This window comes from Equus caballus, chromosome 7 (genome assembly GCF_041296265.1).
Source record: "Equus caballus isolate H_3958 breed thoroughbred chromosome 7, TB-T2T, whole genome shotgun sequence".
Taxonomy (NCBI): Eukaryota; Metazoa; Chordata; class Mammalia; order Perissodactyla; family Equidae; genus Equus; species Equus caballus.
The window spans coordinates 53,595,770-53,618,804 of NC_091690.1; the positions used below are offsets into that span (position 1 = coordinate 53,595,770).

At 39.1% G+C, this 23,035-nt stretch overlaps 2 protein-coding genes across 12 annotated transcripts in view; both read right to left on the minus strand.

Annotated features, from left to right (window-relative positions):
• Positions 1-4,855: 4,855 nt before the first annotated feature.
• OR7D20 (olfactory receptor family 7 subfamily D member 20) overlaps positions 4,856-23,035 on the minus strand; it is a 63,991-nt gene continuing 45,811 nt past the window's right edge. For 8 of the 11 annotated variants that reach the window (XM_070272137.1, XM_070272136.1, XM_070272138.1 and 5 more), the window contains 2 exons: positions 8,190-8,299; positions 4,856-7,192 (listed from right to left, as the gene is read on the minus strand). In XM_070272137.1, the coding sequence (XP_070128238.1) occupies positions 6,217-7,179 (963 nt within the window). In that variant the 5' untranslated portion in view covers positions 7,180-7,192; positions 8,190-8,299 and the 3' untranslated portion in view covers positions 4,856-6,216. Of the gene's footprint in view, positions 7,193-8,189; positions 8,300-20,502; positions 20,777-23,035 lie in introns of those variants that run through there. The other 3 variants (XM_070272135.1, XM_070272143.1, NM_001391129.1) reach the window with 2 other exon arrangements.
• OR7D4D (olfactory receptor family 7 subfamily D member 4D) lies at positions 19,840-20,760 on the minus strand. The gene has a single exon (NM_001391130.1). It carries the CDS (start codon positions 20,758-20,760, stop codon positions 19,840-19,842), a length of 921 nt encoding a protein of 306 aa, NP_001378059.1.

Sequence of the window (23,035 nt, forward strand, 5' to 3'; positions counted from 1 at the left end):
AAACAAGCCAATGTGTATAGGGGGCCTCTAGAATTTGGAAAAAGCAAGGCAGTAGGTTCTCCTCTAGAGCTGTCAGAAGCTAGGCAGTCCTGCTTATACATTTTAGAATTCTGCCTTCCAAAATTGGAAGATCAAAAATTTGTGTCTTTTTAAGCCACCAAAATTTGAGCTATTTGTTACAGTAGCAATCCTAACTAATACATCTTTCTTCCAAAATCTACCCATGTCATTGTTACTGGCATAACAATGTCTTCCCCGGACTGCTCCTACACCCTCCTAACTGTGCCCTCTGCCTCCAATTTCTCTCAGTCAGGGCAATCCTAAAATCCTCATCTTGCACATATAATTACAGCACGACTCTGGTGCCCAACTGCTTATAAAATCCTCTATATGTCAAATTAGACTCTCAGTGGTCTGTGTTCCATCTACATATCCAAAGTTATTTCTAATATCTCAGCCATAAGTTCCATGTATCTTCCTGATATGCCTCACTCTTGAAAGTCTCTTGAATGTCACCCAAACCTACTCTCCAGTTAAATTTCTACTCATTACTGGTCTTCAACATTCAAGCGTATTTTCCTGTTTGAAGTTTTTCTTGAATGGTAAGTGTTGGTGAAAATGTCCAAAAGCTGGAATATTCATGCTTTCCTGGTGGGAATGTAAAATGGTGCAGACACTCGGGAAAATAGGTTGGCAGATGCTTAAAAAGTTAAGCATAAATTTACCATATAGCCCAGTAATTGCACTCCAAGATATCTCTCCAAGAGAAATGAAAATGCATGTCAACACAGAGACACGTGCACGAATGTTCATAGCAGCATTATTCATAATAGCCCCAAATTGGAAATATCCAGATGTCCATCAGCTGTAACTGGATAAGCACTATGTGGGATAAACATACAATAGAATATTATTCTGCAATTAAAAGGAACAACGTATTCATACATGCATCTGCATGGATGAGCTTCAAAAACGTTGGTAAGTAGAAGAAGCTAGATACAAGAGACCACATTCTGTATGATTCTATTTACATAAAATATCTAGAAAAAGCAAACTTACAGAGGCAGATAGTGATAGGTGGTTTCCTAGGGCTCAGGTAGGTGTGGGAATTAACTACAATTGAGCACAACTGTACTTTTTGAGGTGCTAGACATATTCTAAAAACTGGATTGTGGTAATGCACACATAACTCTATAAATTTACTAAAATCATTTAACTTACATTATCATGGGTGAATTTCATGTATGTAATTTACTTCTTAATAAAAATGTTAAAAATAAAAACTTCTTTCTATTTGTGAAGCAGTGTCTTCGGTGGCGGCAGTGCCTCCGACTGTTCCAGTTTCCTTCCCTCCTCAGCTCCACTAGGAGGGCCGGCGTGTGGTGGGTCGCAGCGCCCAGAGTGCAGATGGAGACAAAGCGGGGCCACCCCCTCTCCTCGCGCCAAGATGTGGATCCAGGTTCGCTCTATCCATGGCTCCCAGACAAGCACCATTGAGGACGTGTCTCTCAGAGCCGCAACTGAGGAGCTGCGTGAGCGGGTGTGGGCACTCCTCGACCTGCGGCCCAAGTGCCAGCTCCTCTTCCACCGGGGCAAGCAGGTGAGGAGCGCCCAGCGAGCCCCTCGGGAATCCGGGGCGAAGACAGCTGGGCGCCTCAAGGATGCGTTAGCTGGGCAGGCCAGAGGGCTTGGTGCTCTTCGCGCGTGCAGAACGCACCTGGCTTCCCCTCGGGTGGGCAACCCGCGATGCTCAGAGTGCGGGCCCTGGGCACGCCGAGGGGGCACAGCGGGGTACCCGCCAGCCCTCAGTGCAGGTGCACCCTGAGTGCTGAGACCTCACTGCTCTTTCATAATAGGGCCGCAGCCGCAGACACAGCCCATCAGAGTGCCTGAGTTCCGTTGCTTCCAGCGCTTGGCGAGGTCCCTGGCACCTGGAGGGCGGGGGAGGGCAGCGGGCTCTGGCGGCCATGCCATAGTGCGGGTGGGGAGGGCCAGAGGTTCTGGTTCCCTGTGCGCTAGGCCGGCTTACTGCTCGCATCGCTTCCGTGCCTCTTCTGCTCTCTGGGTTTCCAAATAGGAGGAGGAAATTTACATATTTCTCTCAGGCACAAGAACCTTAGCCTTGCCTGTTCATCTGAAAGGGATTTGTACACGCTGAAGATTCGAAGGGTTTCCAGAACTTCTGCCCCGCCTCCCTCACCTCCTCTCCTAGAATTAAAATCTGTCTTGGGAGAGATTAGATAGCTCCGGGGCTGAGGGAGCTATTGATGTAATCCGGGACCGGGTTTAAACTGCCCAGTATAGGCCAGGGGGGTTATTCCCAGGGTAGCAAGGAGTATAAAAGACTGCTCTTCTTACGTCTTACCTTATAAGAGTTCCCTCACCCAAGTTTTAACACAGCAACTGGAGCATAGCCAGCGGTACATACTTGAAGGCTGAAACTATTTTTTTTTTTTTTTTTTTTTTTTGCAGTGAGGGTGTCTTCTGTGTGTCTTCAGTCGTTGTATGGTATGACCATCGTCTGACCCACTGAAGATTTTTTCCTATCTCACAAGTCTCTCACGGTCTATACCTAGAGACCCAGACCCCTCCTATTTTTCTTGTGTCTTTGTTTTTTTCAAAAAATATTATCCACTAAAAAAGTTGGCATCCTCCAGTTGACAGGCAACAGTTTGGTTCCAATCTTGTGGTTTGAAATAAATGTAGCACTCTTTGATTTGGTAGACATAGCCATTTTCCAACAGCCACAAAGCCTTTGAAGGAATATTTTTCTCCCCTTCATAGGCTTACTTTTCAATAACTGCCCAGAAATTTCAGAGTAAGAAGAATACACTCTGAGAAAGAATGAGCCAGAGATTAATTTGTTTTTAACCAAGTGATAGCATCTTTGATATGTGTTTGCAGCCAGTTTTATATTGGTCCTTTAGTGTTTGACTTGTAAAAAACAGGTGTTCTATCTAGTTGTAAACTTTGCTTTTGAAATAATTGTGTGTGTATCAAACGCGATGTAGCTTTATATTGCTAGGGACAGCAGTTCATGAATTCCTGGGATACTTTGGTGACTTCAGCACTAGAGATAGAAATGAAGCATGAAGAATATATTCCTGAGCAATATCCCTAAAGTCTAATTATCAAACAGCTAAAAGAAAATATGCACCTGCCTGTCTTGGGGAAAAGGTAGAGATTGGGTTAAATTTAGGGCAACTTTCTATCCCACAAGTGGACTTCCAGTAAACTAGGAAATTGGTTCCAGGTTCAGGGAAAACTGTTGAGGACAACAACCTTTTGTACTTCTTACCTCAGGACAGTTGATAACTCACTACTTTGATTTCTTCAGCTCAGTGATAAACTAACAGGGATGAGGAATGGACATTTGGTGCCCCAATGAGTTGGAGACAGAGAAGGAAGACACAGCCCCAGCTGTGTTTACTTCCTTATGAGCTAACAAGTAGCCATGGCAGTGATTATTATCTTCATTCTCCTTTCCTCTTTGAAGTCCAGAGTGCATGGACAGGGTAGTGTGTCTGTAGCAAGAAACTACTGGATTGCCATCACCAGGCTGCCCCTGTCTTATGAAATACCTTCGTGCTTGTTAGAAAAAGGAACCCCTTCCTCAAGATGCTTTACTGCCACATGGTGAAAAATGTCATAAATAAAAACAAATTTACTGTGTCTGTAATGTAAATGGCGCCCTTTACTCCTTCTCCCCGCTATTGTATGTTAGGGCTGCTGCTTTTTAATCATTGGTGTATATCAGAATTGCTTGTGGATATTTGTTATAGATGCTCAGCTCACCCAAGAATTGCAAGTAGTTGAATTTAATAAGACCCACAGGAGATTTTTTTCAACACCAGAGTTTGAAAATGAACGTTGAAGGATACTCAGTCTCCTGCTAGTTTCTTGCTGTTTGAAGTATGGTCCCTGGATCAGCAGGACCAGCAGTATTAGCTTCACCTGGGAACCTCACACCAGACCTATTGAAGTAGAATCTGCACTTTAACAAGATCCACAGGTGATCTGTACGCAAATTAAATTTCAGAAGCAGTGTAATTGTGTAATTGACTCCACTTTTGAGGGTCAAAACAGAAAGCAGCAATTCAGGGCTGTAAGTTCTGGTGGGAATAGGGTACTCTCATTTGGATATCCTTCCCAGTGAAATTGAGTTTGATGCACCCTGGGAATTGGTTTTTTTAAAGGAAGAGTTATATTGGTGAATCTCTAAATCTTTTGAGAATCTATAGCGTTTCCTACTTTGGAAGGATTCTCTCCCCTCCTCTCATCCTTTCCCTTGTACCACTAGAAGGATAGCCTTAGAATAGGTTGTAGATGTGAAGCTTGAACCAGAGCTGAAGAAAACATGAGTACTTGCGTTTTGCTCCCAGACTTTTTTTTCATGCAGAATGCAAAATAAAAGTTTGCCTATTAAAAAACTGTTAAAAATAAATGTCTAAGATTTTTTCCTTAAATTACTCAAGGAGAGGTTAAATATTTTATCTTTGTTTTCCACAGTTCCTACTACACAGCAATATTATTATGCTCACCTCTCTGTATTGCAATCATTTGTACCTTTCTGGTCCCCTCCTCAGTTTGGACACGGTAGACAATAAACGTACATTGGATGAAACTTGTTGGAATCAAAGTGAATTGAAGCCACATCAAATAAGAAAATAATATCTTTTTTCTCTAAGATATTAGGACTTTTGAGTAATTTTTCAGTCCTTACTATATCTCCAATAATTAGTTCTTTTTTTCTCCAAAAGTTGCTAAATCCTTTCGTGATGTTGTCTTGAGACATCACAGTCTTTGTCATTCATGTTAGTTTAAGTTCCCACAGAAGCAGACACTGATGCAAGGATTCATGTGCAATCACTTTATTGGAAGGAGCAAAGAACATGGATGGGAGAGACGAGAAGTGGACACAAGGTGTAAAATACATCAAATTAAACTTGCATTAAGTCAGCTATGACTGTGATTGAGCAGAATTTTCATTCATTGGGGGAATTCTGGAAAATGGTACAAAATTCAAACCTCAGAATTACCCTAGTTAAAGGATAAAAGACAAGGCATACCCTAAAATGCTCCCTTAAGGGCTGCCTCTGATTGTGTATAATTCCCTGTCACTTCTCCCATGATGTATTGATTAACATAGGTTCCAGCTGGTCCTGGCCATTGGCAGTCATGGAATGGAGATGGTGAGATGATCCCAGGGAATGTGGGAGGAATGATGACAGCATCTACTACTCCATCTTTCGCTGCAGAATTAATTCTATAAACATTCTTCTCAAAAATTAAGCTAAGTTCTAAACACATTATACACATGTGTAACTAACATTTCTGATGGCAGCTCCAGAAAGTACCCCCCCAAATTAAAATTTCATGATGATGAAAATTCATCACGATCTTAAAATTTCAATGATGGTAAGTAAAGGTAAAAAAAGAAGGAAAGGAAGGAGGAGAAAAATGAAGGAAGGATGGATGAATGAATGGAAAGAAGGAAGAAAGAAAGGAAAAAGAATGGAAAGAAAGATCACAAAGAATGATGCAACATCTCAGAGTAATTCTCAATGGTATAGTTCTATGAATCATTTGAACAATACAGCTTTCAAATCTCCATTTCTGGTTTGAAGTTGAAAATCACAACACTGTTCTTATGAAAAGGAGGCTAGCAAAGTCAGTGTCAGTTAAGTAGGTTATAGTCCAACTCAATCTCAGTTTCTTCTTTTGAAAAGTGGGGTGAATGAAAGAAAATATCTCAAAGAAATGTTTTCAAGATGAAATAAAGTCATACGTGTGAAGAAACAAGCACAATCCTAAGTGGTAAGCACTTTGTTGAGATGGCAGTATGATTTTCATTACATTTCTTATAGGGAAAACAAGCACACCACCAAATGAAAGTGAAGAACATCAATGTTTGAGAGGATAATTTTGGAGAAACCACATCAGCACTTGATATGATAAGCACTTTAAATCTCAAGTAGGAAAACATAAGAATGACTAAATCAACCTGACCAAACATGAAACTTTATGGACAGCATATAGAGAAGAAAAGTCAAAAAGGAATTACTGAGGAGGTTGTTGAGGACAAATTAGTACAAAAATGAATGTGAAGTCCTGGGGTTTTTTTGGGAATTGAAAAGTTTAAGAGTGTCTTTTAGGGAGCAAAAGAAAAAGGAGATTTAAATTTGCAAGACTTACCATTGGAGCCCAAAATATCCACTAAGTTCTGAGGCCAGTGACCCACCATGGACTAGAGGCTACTGAGCCAAGGAGCCTTCCCAGGGCTCCCTTTACATCCTTGTTCCTCAAACTGTAGATGAAGGGGTTCAGCATGGGGGTGACCACGGTGTACATCACTGAGGCAATTGAGCTTCTCTGGGAAGAATGGGTCACAGCAGAACTTAAGTAGACCCCCAGGCCTGTCCCATAAAACAAGGTAACTGCAGAGAGGTGAGACCCACAGGTGGAAAATGCTTTATATTTTCCTCCTGCAGAGGACATTCTCATTAAAGAGAAGACAATCTGAGAGTAAGAAAAGATGATCCCGGTGAGAGGAAACACACCCAGCAGGGCAGTGGCCACATACAAGAAGATGTTATTGATGAGGGTGTCAGAACAGGCCACCCTGAGAACCTGAACCAGTTCACAGAAGAAATTTGGAATTTCAGTGCCTATGCAGAAGGTTAGCTGCATCATCAGTAGGATATCAATCAAGGAGACAGATAAAATGATGAACCAAGACATCAGGAGCAGGAGGCCACAAAGGCGTGGGTTCATGATGACCATGTAATGCAGGGGATGGCAGATGGCCACAAACCGGTCATATGCCATCACACTCAGAAGGCAATTATCCATTCCAGCAAAAATTGTAGAAAAACACACCTGAGCGAGGCATCCTATGTAGGAGATGTCTGTGCTCTGTGCCTGAATGTTCACTAGCATCTTCGGGATGGTGGTAGAAATGAAGCAGATGTCTACAAAGGACAGGTTGGAGAGGAAGAAGTACATAGGGGTGTGGAGGCGGGAGTCAGAGCTGACGGCCAGGATGATGAGCAGGTTCCCAAGCACAGTGACCAAGTACATGGACAGGGACACTCCAAAGAGCAGGGACTGCAGTTCAGGATCCTCTGAGAGACCCAGGAGGAGGAATTCTGATACTTCTGTGTGGTTTCCTGCTTCCATGTAGCTGGTATGCCTACCAAGGAAGGAGGAAAAAGCAGTGTTCCATGAACATTCAACTGATACCTCAGCAAATCTGCACCTCTTGATTCTACCTTTAGGTGGACAAACTTCACCTTTTGTTGAGTCTTTCCAAGGACAGTGATTCACTCATTCAAGTGATAGCCCATTTCCATCTCAAATATGTGTACCATTCAGACTTTCTTTAATTTTACAGAAATCTCTCTTCTTTGATCTCCTACTCATTGGTTCTTATTCTTCTATTTGAATCTTTGGACTTAAACCAATTTCTTCTTTGATATGACTCTTTCAAAATAATTACAGACAGTTAAGGTATTTTCTTTGATAATCCCCATACTTCTTCCATTCTAATAACCCTATGATAGTGATTAAGACATGGGTTTTCAGCCCAAACAATCTCAATTCTGTGACCTGATGCTTCCTATTATGTCACAGTTAACTCTCATGTGTCTTATATTTTTTTATTTCTAAAAATGTGGTTACTGCTATTATATTCTTTGTGAGGTTTAGAAATGCCTTTGATCACAGTAGAATCTCAATAAACTATAGCTATTATCATTATTAGTCTGTTCCTTTTATGGCAACTATTTTTGATACATAACTCTCCAAAGGTACAGAATAGAGCTGTGAATTAGAAAATTGGATCTTAAGTCAGACTTCCTAGAATAGAATTTTGGTCCATCAGCATACCATCTGTGTGAGCTTGAGAAAGTTATTTAGTCTGTCTTAACTGCAGATACCTCACCTCTACAATGGGAGTGGTAAATATTCCCTACAATGTAAGACTGATGAGTGAATTAAATGAGATGATGCATGTAATTTTTATAGTGCTATTCCTGTGACATATAGTGGACACTTGATTAATGTGAGCTTCTGTAGTTAAGGTCACAATAATTCAGTTTTCCATGGCTATCATTATTAATATTCCCCTTAAACTAAGGTAGCCATCAAAGATAGAATTATGTTCACTATAAACACAATGGGTCTGTTACCTCTTTTGACCGCCATGCAGCACTTCTAATTAATGAAGATCCCTTTGGCTCCCTCTTTCAGAGACTGCTTGCCAGGTGGATTCTTCCAAGAAGAGGGAAAAGCATGTGGACTACATAGGTAAGAGGAGGGAATAAAATCACAATACCGTTAGAATAAAATACACAGTATTTGTGCTCATGTGTACATGCTCGGAACTGGGAATATATAGTATTAACCAGTGGAGTTCATTGCTAAAACTATGCCTGATATATCTGACAAAAGTATTCAAAGCTTCTATAAATTAAATCATCTTAAAATTTAAAGGCAAATTTAAGATTTGATTATAATATTCTCCATAATAAAATAAAGATCCACGTCATTAATGCCTAGAGAATCCTACTTGAAGAGAGAAAAAATCACTGAGGACCAATTTATTCTGGGGAGATCGGTGAAAAAGCCTTCTCTAAAATATGGATATTTGAATTGTGTGAGGAAGGATGGTAATTGTAAATCAAGGGAAATAATAAAAGGGAAGCATTTTGGCTGAGAGAAGACAATTCATGGTCACCCTGAGTAGATGAGCTTGGGAATGGAAGGGATTTGAGAGGCCAGTTAGGTGGTGAGCAGAGAGTGGGGGTCAGGAGGACAGAATGGGTGAGACTCCCAAGTCCAACATCCTGTACTATTCACTGATGTGCTTCTAACATTAGAAATCTTAGGTTTGTTTGTGGGTCAGAGGATGCAAGTGTGTTTGCTCACCACTCTCTTTCCAGGGATTACATGGTGCCTACCACATACTAGGTAGGTGCTCAATACATGCGAGTATTAGGTGTATAATAAAGATTGAGACCCAGAGCATCAACTATAGCACAAAGTGATATCTTCAAGCTCCCATTTGCCTGCATGTAGACACAAAATAGAGTAATGAAGTTAAATCAAATGGATTCATATCTATTTTAAGAGAATGATACATCATGAATAAGTAATACCTAACCTAGGAATCAGAACCTGGTTTAATGCTAGGATGTTTGCTAATGTAATTCATCACAAAAATAGGTCAAAGAAGAGAAATCATAAGCATAATCACAATTAAAAATACTTTGAGAAAAGGTAACAGTCATTACTGTGGTTTGCAGCCCAGGCAGAGCCTCTCGCTAAATGAGGAAACCAAAGACAATTTCTAAACACAATAAACAGTTGTTGTTCTATAACTGCAGCCAACAGAATATTCTAAATTAAAAACACTAAAATATCTGTGTTAAATTCATGAACAGACCAAGTCATTCCAATCCAAGTTCAATCATTAGATATTCTCTTGAACATTTAAGGAGACTGGAAAGTGGAGAAAAGGAAACAGGTCTGAGTACCAAACATCAGAACTACATTACTTGTAGATGATGTTGTGAACACTAAAATGAATCAAAAATGATGGTAAATACAGAAAGATTAAGTGCTATCAGTAAGTCAAATCTGCTGTAAAAATAGCTAGGGAATATAATAGAAAAATCCAATCACATGAATAAAATAAACAATACCTCTTGCATGATAGATCTCCAGTAAGTAGTTAGTGATTGGACACAGGAAATCAAACAGGAGCCTGCAATTCTGAGAAAGAGTAGAGAAGAGGTGGAGACTCTCCAGAAAATAACTCTCATCACAGAAAGGCTCTAGTTTCCAAAAAGAGAGAGAGGAAAACGGAAAGAGAGCTGGAAAGGACTGGGTTCAGTAGGAACTAAAGCACCTTAAAAGTACAGAGACTTCACCATCGTAGACTAAATATATATGGGACTGTCCCAGTCTCATTACTCTAGTGGTGAAGCCCAGTTCCCAGTTTCTCTCCTCTTTTCCTTCCAAATCCACCAGTCCTCACTGGAGACACTGACTCTCTCTGATGGTTATCACTGCAGCTTTCTGTTCTCTGACATCTATGCCTGGGAAGCCGAATGGGGTTGCAATTGGCTAAGATCTGAGAATTATAGGTAAGGGGCAACAGAAATGTGTTTAATGTTTCCAGAGTCTCAAGAGTTGAATACTCAGAGCGTCCCATTAAATAAATTGTTCTATTGACTTTCTTCTCTCCAAACAATTCAGATCCCTTGTGGTACAAAGATAAGAGATGAAAACTTTTCAGGCAATGTAGTGTTTGTGCAAGCAGCAAATGTGGGGAATGGATTTATTTCCTTAAAGGAGAACCTTTTATTTCTTTGACTTGAGTTAAAACTTACAGGGTGTCTCCTAAAGAAAGTTTAATTTCTATAGGAATCTGTGCAATGCACCACAACATTCACTAGAGTCTATCACTTGAGACATTTGAATCACTTTTTTTTGGGTGGGTGAAGAATATTGGCCCTAAGCTAACATCTATTGCTAATCTTCCTCTTTTTGCTTGAGGAAGACTGTCTCTGGGTTAACATCTGTTGCAATCTTCCTCTGTTTTGTATGTGGGATATCACCACAGCATGGCTTGATGAACGATGCTATGTCTGAACCCTGGATCTGAACCTGTGAACCCTGGGCAGCCAAAGTAGAGTGCACTAAATTAACTACTGCGCCACCAGGCAGGCCCCCTGCATCATTTCCAGGAAGGTCCCCTGCATCATTTTTTTTAAAGTGAGATATAATCTATTTATAACACTAGAGTATAGTACAACATGATTCTATATTTATATATGTTTGGAAATGATCACCATAATCAGTCTAGTTAACATCATCACCACAAGTAGTTGGAATTTTTTTTCTTGTGATGAGAACTTTTTGTTTTTTGAGGAAGATTAGCCCTGAGTTAACATCTGCCGTCAATCTTCCTCTTTTTTTGCTGAGGAAGACTGTCCCTAAGCTAACATCCATGCCCATCTTCCTCTACTTTATATGTGGGATGCCTGCTACAGCACGGCTTGACAAGTGGTGCATAGGTCTGCACCCAGGATCCAAAGCATTGAACCCCAGGCTGCCAAAGCAGAAGGTGCAAACTTAACTGCTGTGCCACTGGGCTGGCCCTTGTAATGAGAACTTTTAACATCTGCTCACTTAGCAACTTTCAAATATACATTACATTGTTATTAACTATGGTTACATGCTGTACATTATATCCTCAGGATTTATTTATTTTATGACTGGAAGATTTTACCTTTTTTACCCATTCCTCACCCCCTCTGGCAACTACCATCTGTTCTCTGAATCCATGAGTCTGTTTTTTCATACTTTTGTTTTTAAGGCTGTCTTTATCAGTATGTTAAAGAACAATACAACATGGATCAATAATGCTTACCCCAGGAATCTAATTATGCTTCAACTTTAGGAAATCTATTTAGATTAATTTATTGCATAAATATATCAAAAGAAAACTGTCCAGTTCTATATGGGTCAAAATGTATTTGATAATTTTTAACAGCCATTGCTGCAAATGGTGGGCTGAATGCATGTGTGTAGGGGGGGTGGGAGGCTTGCAGGCTCTCAAAGTAGGAAAATAAGGATATGTCTTTCAAATTAAAAAAGTGTGTATTTCTCAATGAGAGATATTCTTTCAACATGGAAATGTTAACAAATGACAAAGAGCATGCAAGAATTGCTGCTAAGAACCTTAAGATTTAATATTATATTATTTGGATAATTCAAACAAATACAGAAGATGAAAAAAGAAAGTGGGCATGAGCTTTGTAAAGTCAAACATAAATGTACGATTATTAGTAGATAAAATTTTGGAGGTGAAAGGCCCTCATATCTGAAGATGCAGCCCCATGTGAGTCCTTCATCGTCCATTTTAACAAGGCCACTAGGGTAGTTGCTTTAAAATTTTAACCATGGTAAGTTCTGGATGGTTTATTGAGCACAGATGTCTGGCCCTGACCCTGGAATTTCTGATTGAGTAGATCTAGGATGAAGGACAAGAAGTTGAGTGTTTAACAAGCTTCCAGGGTTCACTGATCTGTTGGTCTGGAGAAAATCTGAGAGACACTTGTTTGTGCCCTTTGTACTCTGGTGTAATAAACGTTTCCTTCCACTTTTTACATTTTCCACCCACCCCCACCCCATACCCAGCTTTTACCAGGATACATTGGCTTTTTCAGATGGCATCATGGAAACACCTGATGACCCTAGCACTTTCTCCTACTACAACTTTTCCCAACGAAGCACAGAGAGCTGATACAGGCAGGAAATTCATCACCCATATCTCTGGGAAGACTAAGATTGTCTGCCTTGGGCACACTGTAATCTTATTTAAAGTTTCCAGGACCCTGGGGGCTGAATTCTCAGAGCATCTCTGAGAATTAAATAAATTGTTCAATTTTTTCTACTCTTTAAACAATCAAGCTCCCTTTGGGTAGAAAGAGAATAATAGAAAAAGAACTTTCTATCACTTCCATTTCCCTGAAGATAGTGATGGAGAGAGAGGAATTTTTTACTTCCTATTATTCCTTCTTTATCTGGTACGTTAAAACATTTACAGTCAACAAGATCATTCTCCTAGAGATTAAAAAAGTTTTTTTAAATAGATTTGACTCTCAGAATCCCATTGTCACAAAAATGAAATGCACCAGAAAGATCTTTATTTAAAGAAGAAGAATGCAGCAATTAGTGAGGTTGCTACAGAAAAATCAAGCATTTTGAAGAGTGGAAATATCCCTTAAGAACTTATTGGACACGTGAGGTTACTGCAGACCTCAATGAGAGCAATTTATGATGGAGGTAGGATGACACTGGATGAGTTGGTTGAAGAGAGAGTGAGCAGAGTGGAAATGGAAGTTGCAAACATAGACCAAATTCTCCAAAAGTTTGGAACAATACTCAAAGGGGAGTATGAATCTATATGTGAGTTTCATTTTCACTGAAAGAAATGTGAATGTGAAGCATTCCCATGACATTGGAAATTATAGGATTGCATGCAGACATTAGAATATAATGGATAAAGAAATGATAAGGGATATCATAAGTTCCCCCCAAAAGTTAGGAAGGGATGGGATTCAAAATTCAGATGGAAGTTTTTAAGAGGTAGTTATTAATAAAATAATTATGCAAATAATTATTTGATTATATGGTGGCTAATGTTGTGACGGATGGTATAGCGTCCAATAAGAGCATATATCCAGGGGCGTCCTATAAGAGAGAACTAAAGGACCATGCGTAGGATCCAGCGTAGCATCAGCTTTTTTTCCTAAGTGTCAAGTCTCAACAGGAACTTCTGTCTCTTTCTGTAAAATCACTTGATGTAGACTGCCACCTGTGCAGACTGATAATTGCTAGACCAATACATTTGATCTCTGATGTAATAGCATCAATGGGGAGTTCTGTTTGTCCCTCACCTCAGTGTTTCCAAGATTAAACTGATGTCTTATCCTCGCTAAAATGTTGCTTTCCCTGTTATTTCCATACTGTGAATGCTAACTCCATCAACTTTGGCACTCATGGAATTGTTCTACTCCAGTGGTTCTCAATCAGGCAGATTTTGCCCCCCATAGGACAACTGGCAATGTCTGGAGACATTTTTGGTTATCACAACTCAGTACTGGCATATAGTGGGTAGACCACAAGGTTCTGTTAAAAATCTGACTATACGCAGGACAGATCCTCACAACAAATACTTATATAGGCCAAAATGCCAATATTGTACTGGATTAGAAAACTCAGCAAAGACTGAGACTAATGTTAAAACTTTTATCTAAAAAATATCACATCAATTCTCTATTATTTATAATGATATTGAAAATATTTTCAGAAAGATCTCACAATCATTCTCCATTATTTTGTGCTACTTCATCTTTTTTTATTGTAGTTAAATTTATATAACATATGTAGAGGAGTAAGACAAATCCTCTACACACTCTAGGTCCTTCTGGCTGGGCTACAGATTAAATTCACATGAGACAGAATAACAGGAGAAAATCAAACAAAGCTTTATGACACGCCTACATGGGAGAATCTCAGGAAAACTGACAACTCAACAAAATGATGGAGTTGCCAGCTTAAATACTACCTTCAGCTAAAGGCAGAGGAGGATGTTGGGGGTAATGGTTTGGCTATTTCAGATGGGAGGAAGACCATTTATGTGGACATCGAAATGCATATGCTTGTTAAACAAGTTTGCTGGGCATAAAAAGGGCTTGTTGATGCATTTCTATCACATTTATTTTATGTTATACTACAGCTATTTTATGGTATTAGCTATTTCCTGGAATAGGCCTTCTGTGTTAAATTCTTTTAGGCAGTTTTGGGGAAAGGCAAATGTTCTTTCTGAGTCTTCTGAGCCTTTATTATCTTCAGCTTGAAATTATCTGTGTACCAGAGAGATGCATCTTGGGATGGCCTGCTGTGAACCCCATCACATACAATGTGCCATTTTAACCATCTCAAGTGTACAATTCCGTATCCTTGGCATTAAGTGTATTCGCACTGTTGGGCAACCATCAGCACCATCCACCTCCGTAACTTTTCCATCTTCCCACACTGAAACTCTGTCCACATTAAACACTAACTCACAATCCCCCTCTTCCAGCCCCTGGTACCCACCATTCTACTTTTTCCGTCTAAGAATTTGTCTACTCTTGATACCCCATATAAGTATAATAATACTATATTTATCCATTTGGGATATGTCAATATTGATTTCTCAAAACCTGAATTTCTGTTTCCCTCTTTCCTTCCTATGGAATTGAAAAAGATAATCTGTCATATTAAGGCGCTAAGATGGAGCTGGGTGGACATAAAGAGAAGAGGGACAAATTCTTCCTTCAGGATGAACTCTTGAACTCGTTATTGGCCTGAAATGTATCTGAACGTGTTCTCAGGGAAGGTAAAATGGTTGGGACAGTAACCTCATTCTTATTTTAATGGATTATGTCAACCTACTCTCGCCTCATGACTACTTTGTGCCTGTAATTTATTGGGAAACATTCTTTTTTCTTTTTTTCTTTGCCTTTGTTAGCTATTACTATAAAACCTTCCCTCTCTCTTCAATGGCCTGGAAACCATTGAAGTCCTATTTGAATCTGTGTTCCTGGGCTGTGGTCCTAACACACCCCAAATAAACTTCTTTTTGTTTAAAATCTATCAGAGTCTACCTCATAATTGGTCAACATCCCCAAATTTGCTCCACTCACAGCCCTACCTATTTCAATGGATGCGATTTCATTCTTTCAGTTGTTCAGGCTCCAAACCTTGGAGTCATGCTTATTTCCTCTCTCTCTTACACTGTATTTTGGCTGGCAACCAGTCCTCTGTGCTCTACCTTCAAAATATAGCCAAACTGACCACTTCCCAACCCTTACTCTACACTTCCCACCAAGATCCTAGCTACCTATATCTCAGCTGGCTTGCCGCAGTCAGCTCCAAGCTGGCTTCCTCACACCCTACAATCCATTCCCTACTTAGCAGCCAGAATGATCTTTTAAAATTCTCATCATGTCATGTGTCTGCTCCAAACCCTACGAAGTCTTCCCACTTCACTCAGAGTAAGTGAAATAAAAATCCTTCAATAGCAGGGAAAGCCTCACATTGCTAGCTCCTTATACATGTCCTTTTCTTCTATTGTGCTTATTCTCACTCTCTTTGCTCCAGCTACATTCCCCCCAGGCCAACTCTCACCTCAGGGTCTTTGTATTAACTTTACCATCTTCTTGGGGCACTCTTTCCCCAGATATGCACACACCTAAGTCATTTTCTGCCTTCGCAAATGCAACATTCTCAATGAGTTTGCTTAGATTGTCCTTTATTACATGACAACCTGCCTTCCCCACACTCTTGATCCTCCTTATCCTGTAGGGTTGAGCCTAAAATAATAACTACTGCATAGTAAACACTCAGTAAAATTAGGTTTGATAAATTGAATAAACAAATGTGGTTCTGAAGGGGCTGACAGTGACAATGTCTTCTGACAACAGTTGATTGGCACAAGGTGGAAAGAGAACTTGATTTTGTCAATAAAAATACTTTGCTGAGATTTTTTTTTTATATGCTGAAACAAAACAAGTTCCTCTTTAGAAGTGAACCTACCAGGTGTGAGTTGTGAGATCTGCTGTCTTCTGTGTCTGTTTCCATATGGGACTAGCAAGTCTGAGAAAATAAGGCTGATATTATGATTTGACACCTTCATAGTTTTTAAGCCACCTGTTTCCAATGTCCAGCTGAGCCTCTGCTCAGCTATCATCAGATGGACCAGGAAATTCTCTTCTATCACTTGCCACCAAAGCAGACCTGTCTGGTACAGCCTTATCTTTACATGAGCCAGGACCATGTGATGACCATGCCCAGTGAAAGTCAATAAGGAATGCCATGACAGACTCTCAATCTCAGTTCAGGGCCTTACTGATCAATTGTTTGAAAATTCTAACTGACACACATCTCTTCTAGTAGATTAAATAATAGCCTACCAAAGATGTACGTGTACTAATTTCCAGAATCTGTGACTATGTTACTATGGATGGAAAAAAACACTTTGCAGATGTGATTAAGTTAAGGATCTTGAGATGGGAAATTTTCCAGAATTATTTGGGTCATCTCAATGTAATCACAAGTGTCCTTAGAAGAAGAAAGGAGGTCTAGAGAAAGAGGAAGATGCTATACTGTTGACTTTGAAGATGTGGGAAGGGGTCATGAGTCAATGAATGCAAGGACCCTCTATAATTTGGAAAAGGTAAGGAAGCAAATAGTCTTATACAGGCTCCAGAAGGAAAGTAGCCCTTCTTAGACGTTTTAGACTTCTGACCTCCAGAATTGTAATATAATAAATTCATGTAATTTTTAGCCACTAGAGTTATGGCAATATTTTACAGTAGAAATTGGAAAGTAATACATCTTTCTTCCAAAATCTACCCATCCCATTGCCACTGGCTTAGGTCAGACCCCCATCATTTCTTCTCTGGACTATTTCCACAGCCTCCTAACTATTCCCTCTGCCTCACATTTCTCCCACACAGGAAAAACCTAAGAAGTCCTCATTTTATGAATATGATTCCAGCATGATTCTGGTTCTCAATTGTTTATAAAATTCTCCATATGTCAAAATAGACTCTCAATGGTCTGTCTTCCGTCTACATACTCAAGCTTATTTCTAATATTCCATAAGTTCCATATATCTTCCTGTTATTCCTCACTCTTGAATGTCTTGCAAACCTACTCCCTAGTTAAATTTCTACTCACTTTTTGTTATTCAACACTCAAGCATATTGTCTTTTTAGATGTTTTTCCTGAATGAAAAGTGTTGGCAAAGATGTAGAAAAATTGGAAATGTGATGGATTACGGATGGGAATGTAAAATGGTGCAGTCCCTTTGGCAAATAGTTTGGCAGTTTTCCTAAAAAGTTAAGCATAAATTAACATATAACAAAGTAATTGCATTCCAAGGTATCTACCCAAGAGAAATGAAAATTCATGTCAACACAGAGTGTTCCTGGCAGCATTATTCGAAATAAACTCAAACTGGAAATATCTGGATGTCCATAAACTGGTAATTGGGTTAGCAAAATGTGGTATATACATACAATAGAGTACAATTCTGTAATTGAAAGGAAGAAAACATTGATACATATTTCCATATGGACGAGCCTCAAAAACATTGTTAAGTAGAAGGAGATCAATAGAAAAGTCCATACGCTGTTTGATTCTCTTTATATAAAATATCTAGAAAAGGCAAATTTGTAGAGAGAGAAAGTGGTGAGTGGTTTCCTAGAGCTGAAGTGGGAGTGGGAATTCACTACAAATGAACACAAGGGTACTTCTTGAGGTGATAGTTATATTCTAAAACAATTGTGGTAACATTCATGTAATTCTATGTTTACTAAAATCATTGAATTTACATTATCATGGTTGAATTTCATGTATGTACATTACACCTCAATAAAAATATTAAAAAATAAATGTTTAAAGAGTTTTTCCTGGAATTACTCAAGGTAAGTTGAAAAGTTTTACCATTGCTTTCCACAGGACCTACCATGCACTAACATTATCATTCTAACCCTTCTGTATTGCAATCATTTGCAACTGTCTGGCCTCATCCTCAATTTGTACACAGTAGAAAATAAATGCACACTGGATTAAACTTAATGGAATCAAAGTGAATTGAAGCCATATCAAATACATCTTTCACTTGTAACAAATTACGATTTTTGAGCAATTTTGCAGTCCTTACTCACTATGTCCCCAATAATTAGTTCCATTTTTCTACCAAAGTCCTTTGTTCTTTGATGATATTGTCTTAAACGTCTCAGTCTTATCACCTGTGTTAGTTTTGTTTCCCACAGAAGCAGATGCTGAGCCAAGAATTCATGTACAAGCACTTTATTGGAAAGAGAAAGGAACATGGATGGGAGAGAGGAGTATGTATACAGGGAAGAAAATACATCCAATAAAGCTTGCATTAAGTCAGTTATCACTGTGATTGAGCAGAGTTTTCATTCAATGAAGAAATTCTGGAAAATGGCACAAAATCCAAACCTCAGAATTATCCTAATTAAAGGATAAATGAGAAGGTATACCTCACACCTCTCGCTCAGGGATTTCTCTCATAGGGCGTAATTCCCTATCACTTCTGCCACCATGTATTGGGCAAAGTAGGCTCCAGCTAGTGCTGCCCATGCATTCATGCAATGGAGATGATGAGATGATCCCAGAGAATGTGGGAAGAATGCAGACATCATCACCGACTCCATCCTTCACTGTAGAGTCAATTCTATCAGCATTCTTCTAAAAAGGTGATCTAAGTTCTGAACATGTTCCACAAATGTTTAACTATGATTCCTGATGACACCTCCAGAGAGTCTTAGAAAAAAAAAAGTAAACCATGTAAAAACCCCCCAAAAACTATGTTCTATTGTATTCATGACCACATGTTTAGGATCTTAGAGGGTGTATCTCTAAATTGAAATTATAGGAAATAAAGGTCAAATGAAAAAAGGAAAGGAAGGAAGGAAGAAATGAAGAAAAGAAAGAACAATGGAAGAAAGGAAGGATCACAAAGAATGAAACATCATCTCAGAGTTATTCTAGGTGGCATATTGCTATGAATAATCTGAAGAAACTAGTTTTCAAATATACATTCCTACTTTGAAGTTGAAAATCACGTCACCGTTCTTATGAAATGTAGGACAGCAAGTCAGTGTCAGCTAGCTAGGTTAGAATCCAACTCAATCTCAATCTCCTCTTTTGAAAAGTAGAGTGAATGAGGGAAAATACCACAAAGATTTGTTTTCAGGATGAAATAAAATCATACACATGAAGAAAAAAAGCACAGTTCTGATTGGTAAGCATTTTGTTGTGCTGACTGTATGATTTTAATTCCATTTCTTCTGGAGAAAACAAGCACTCAAACAAATGAAGGCAAATAACATCAGTGTTTGACAGGATAATTTTTGTGGAAACCATATCAGCACTTGACATGAAAAATGCTTTAAATATAAAGTTAGAAATCTTAAGATTTGCTATAAGAAAGCTGATCAAACATGGAACTTTAAGGACAGCGTGTAAACAAGAAAAGTCAAAGAGGGATTACTGAGGATCTTGTTGAGGAGAAACTAATATAAACAAAGTGAAATCATGGGCATTTTGGAAATTGAAGAAATCAAGCATGTCTTGTCTGTAATAAAAAGAACCAGAAGATTTAATTCACAATATTAGCATTTGGGGCCCACAATGCCCACCACTTAGTTCTGAGGTCAGTGGCCCATCATGGACAAGAGGCGATCACTTGAAGAGCCTTCCCAGGGACCCCTTCACATCCTTGTTTCTTAGGCTGTAGATGAAGGGGTTCAGCATGGGAGTGACCACAGTGTACATCACTGAGGCAACTGAGCTTCTCTTGGGAGAATGGGTCACAGTAGAACCGAGGTAGACCCCCAGGCTTGTCCCATAGAACAAGAAGACTGCAGAGAGATGAGACCCACAGGTTGATAATGCTTTATATTTTCCTCCTGCAGAGGACATCCTCATTAAGGAGGAGACAATCTGAGAGTAAGAAAAGAGGATCCCAGTGAGAGGAAACACACCAAGGAGGGCAGTGGCCACATACAGAGAGATGTTATTGACGAAAGTGTCAGAGCAGGCCACTTTGAGAACCTGAGCCAGTTCACAGAAGAAATGTGGAATTTCAGTGCCTAAACAGAAGGTCAGCTGCCATAACAGTAGAATATGAAGCAAAGAGACCCAGAACATGATGAACCAAGACATCAGGACCAGAAGGCCACAAAGGCGTGGGTTCATGATGATCATGTAATGAAGGGGATGGCAGATAGCTACAAACCGGTCATACGCCATCACAGTCAGAAGGAAATTATCCATTCCAGAAAACATTATAAAAAAATACACCTGAGTGAGACATCCTATGTAGGAAATATCTTTGTTCTGTACCTGAATGTTCACTAGCATCTTTGGGATAGTGGTGGAAATGAAGCAGATGTCTATAAATGACAGGTTGGAGATGAAGAAATACATAGGGGTGTGGAGGTGGGAGTCAGAGCTGATGGCCAGAATGATGAGCAGGTTCCCAAGCACGGTGACCAAGTACATGGACAGGAACACTCCGAAGAGGAGGGGCTGCAGTTCAGGATCCTCTGAGAGACCCAGAAGGAGGAATTCTGATACTTCTGTGTGGTTTCCTGCTTCCATTTAGTTAGTGTGTCTGCTGGAGAAGGAGGCAAAAGCAATGTTTGGTGAACATCCAACTGGCACCTGAGGTAGTCAGCACCTCTTGATTCCACCTTTAGGTGAACAAACTTCAACCTCTGTTGAGAGTTTCCAAGGATGATGATTCATTCAGTCAAGTGGTAGCTCATTTCTATTTTAAGTGTAATTATTCAGCCTTTCAAAAATTTAGTAGACATCTCTTTTATCATCTACTCACTGGTTCTAATTCTATTTGAGACTATGAATATAAACCAATTTTTCTTTGATATGACTCTTCTGAAATGATTTAAGATATTTAATATCTTTGATAATCTCCATGCTTACTTCTTTCAAATAGCTCTATGATGGTTAGTAAGATGTGGATTCTCAACTCAAAAAACCTTAATTCTATGACTTGATACTTCCTATTGATGTCATACAACTCAAGGACCTTGTTTTGTTTATTTCTAAAAATGTGGCTACTGCTATTACCTTCTTTGTGAGGTTTAGAAATAACTTTGTACACAGTAGGGTCTCCATAAATGATAGCTGTTACTGTCATTATTAATCTGCTCCTTTTATGACAATTAGTTTTGATATGTAACTCTCCCAAGGTGCAGTACAGAGATGTGATTTAGAAACTGGGATATAGAGTCAGACTTCCTAGAATAGACTTTAGCTTCACCAACTTATAATTTGTGCGACCTTGACAAAGTTATTTAATCTCTCTTAGCTGCCAACCCCTCACCTCTACAATGGGAGTAGTAAATATGCCCTACATTGTTAAGACTGATGAGTGAATTAAATTAGATGATGCAAGTAGTTTTTCTTGCGATTTCTGTGAAATACAGTGGGCACTTAATAAATGTCAGCTTATGTTCTTAACATCACAATAAATCTGTATTGTATGGCTATCATTTACTAATTTCCTTTAAACTGGAGCAGCCACCAAGGATGGAATTCTAATCTTTATAAACAAGTCTGGTGCCTCATTTCATCAGCAATCAGCACTTCTGAGAAATGAAGATTCCTATGACTTCCTCTTTCAGAGATTGAGTGCCAGGTGAATTCTCCCAAGAGGATAGAAAAGCATGTGAGCTACATAGGTAAGAGGAGGGAAAAAGTCAGAAAACATTTAAAATAAAATACAAGATATGTTTGAAAGTGTGTGCTAATGTGTACCTGCTCAAAAGTGGGGATGTGTTGTATTAACAATCAGTGCAGTTAATGGTAAAAGAATGATAGTTTTGATGAAAGTGTAAAATGTTACTATGAATCAAATCACCCTTTAAAAAAATCAAAGGGAAATTAAGATGTCAATAAATGTTTATATTCTCCATGATAGAAAAAATGTGTTATTAATGCCTAGAGATAGCAATTAATTTGAGAAAAAAATAATTGAAGACACATTTAGTCTAGGGAGGTTGGTAGAAAACACCTCTTTAAAATACACATTTTTGAGCTATCAGAGGAAGGATGAGTAATTGTTAACCAGGGGAAATTTTAAAAAGGCAAGTATTTTGGGCTGAGGGAACAGAATTCATGATTGCCCTGTGGATCAGTGAGTTTGGAAATGGAACAGATTTCAGGGGCCAGTGACATGGAGTGAGGGTCAGGAAGGATAGAGTGTGTGAGGCTCACAAGTGCAGCATCCTGTACTATTTCTTGATGTGCCCTCACACTGGTAATTTTTTGTTGATTTGTGGGACAGACTGCATGAGTGTTTTTGCTCACCATTGTCTTTCCAGGGACTTACATGGTGCCTGGTCCATAGTAGGTGCTCAGCACGTGCAAACATTAGATATATAATAAAGGCTGAGACCCAAAGGGTCAACTGTAACGCAAAAAATAAATCTTTAAGCTCACATATGCCTGAATGCAGAAACAGAATAGAATAATAAAGTTAAATAAAAAGCATTCATACCTACTTTCAGAGAATAATACGTCATGCATAATTAATGTGTAATCCAGGAATAGGAAACTGATTTAATACTGTGATATTTGTTAACATAATTCTTCACAAAAAATAGGTCAATGAAGAGAAATCATAACCATGATCACAAGAGAAAATGCATTTGAGAAAAGGTAACAGCCATTACTGTGGTTATCAATCACAACAGAACCTCTTGCTAAATGAGGAAATGAAGGAGAATTTCTATACTCAATGAAGAATGGTAAATTTAAAACTGAAGCCAACAGGATATTATACATTACAACACTAAAATATTTGTGTTAAATTCCTTGAGACAAAGCAGTCCACTCCAACTTCAATCACTCT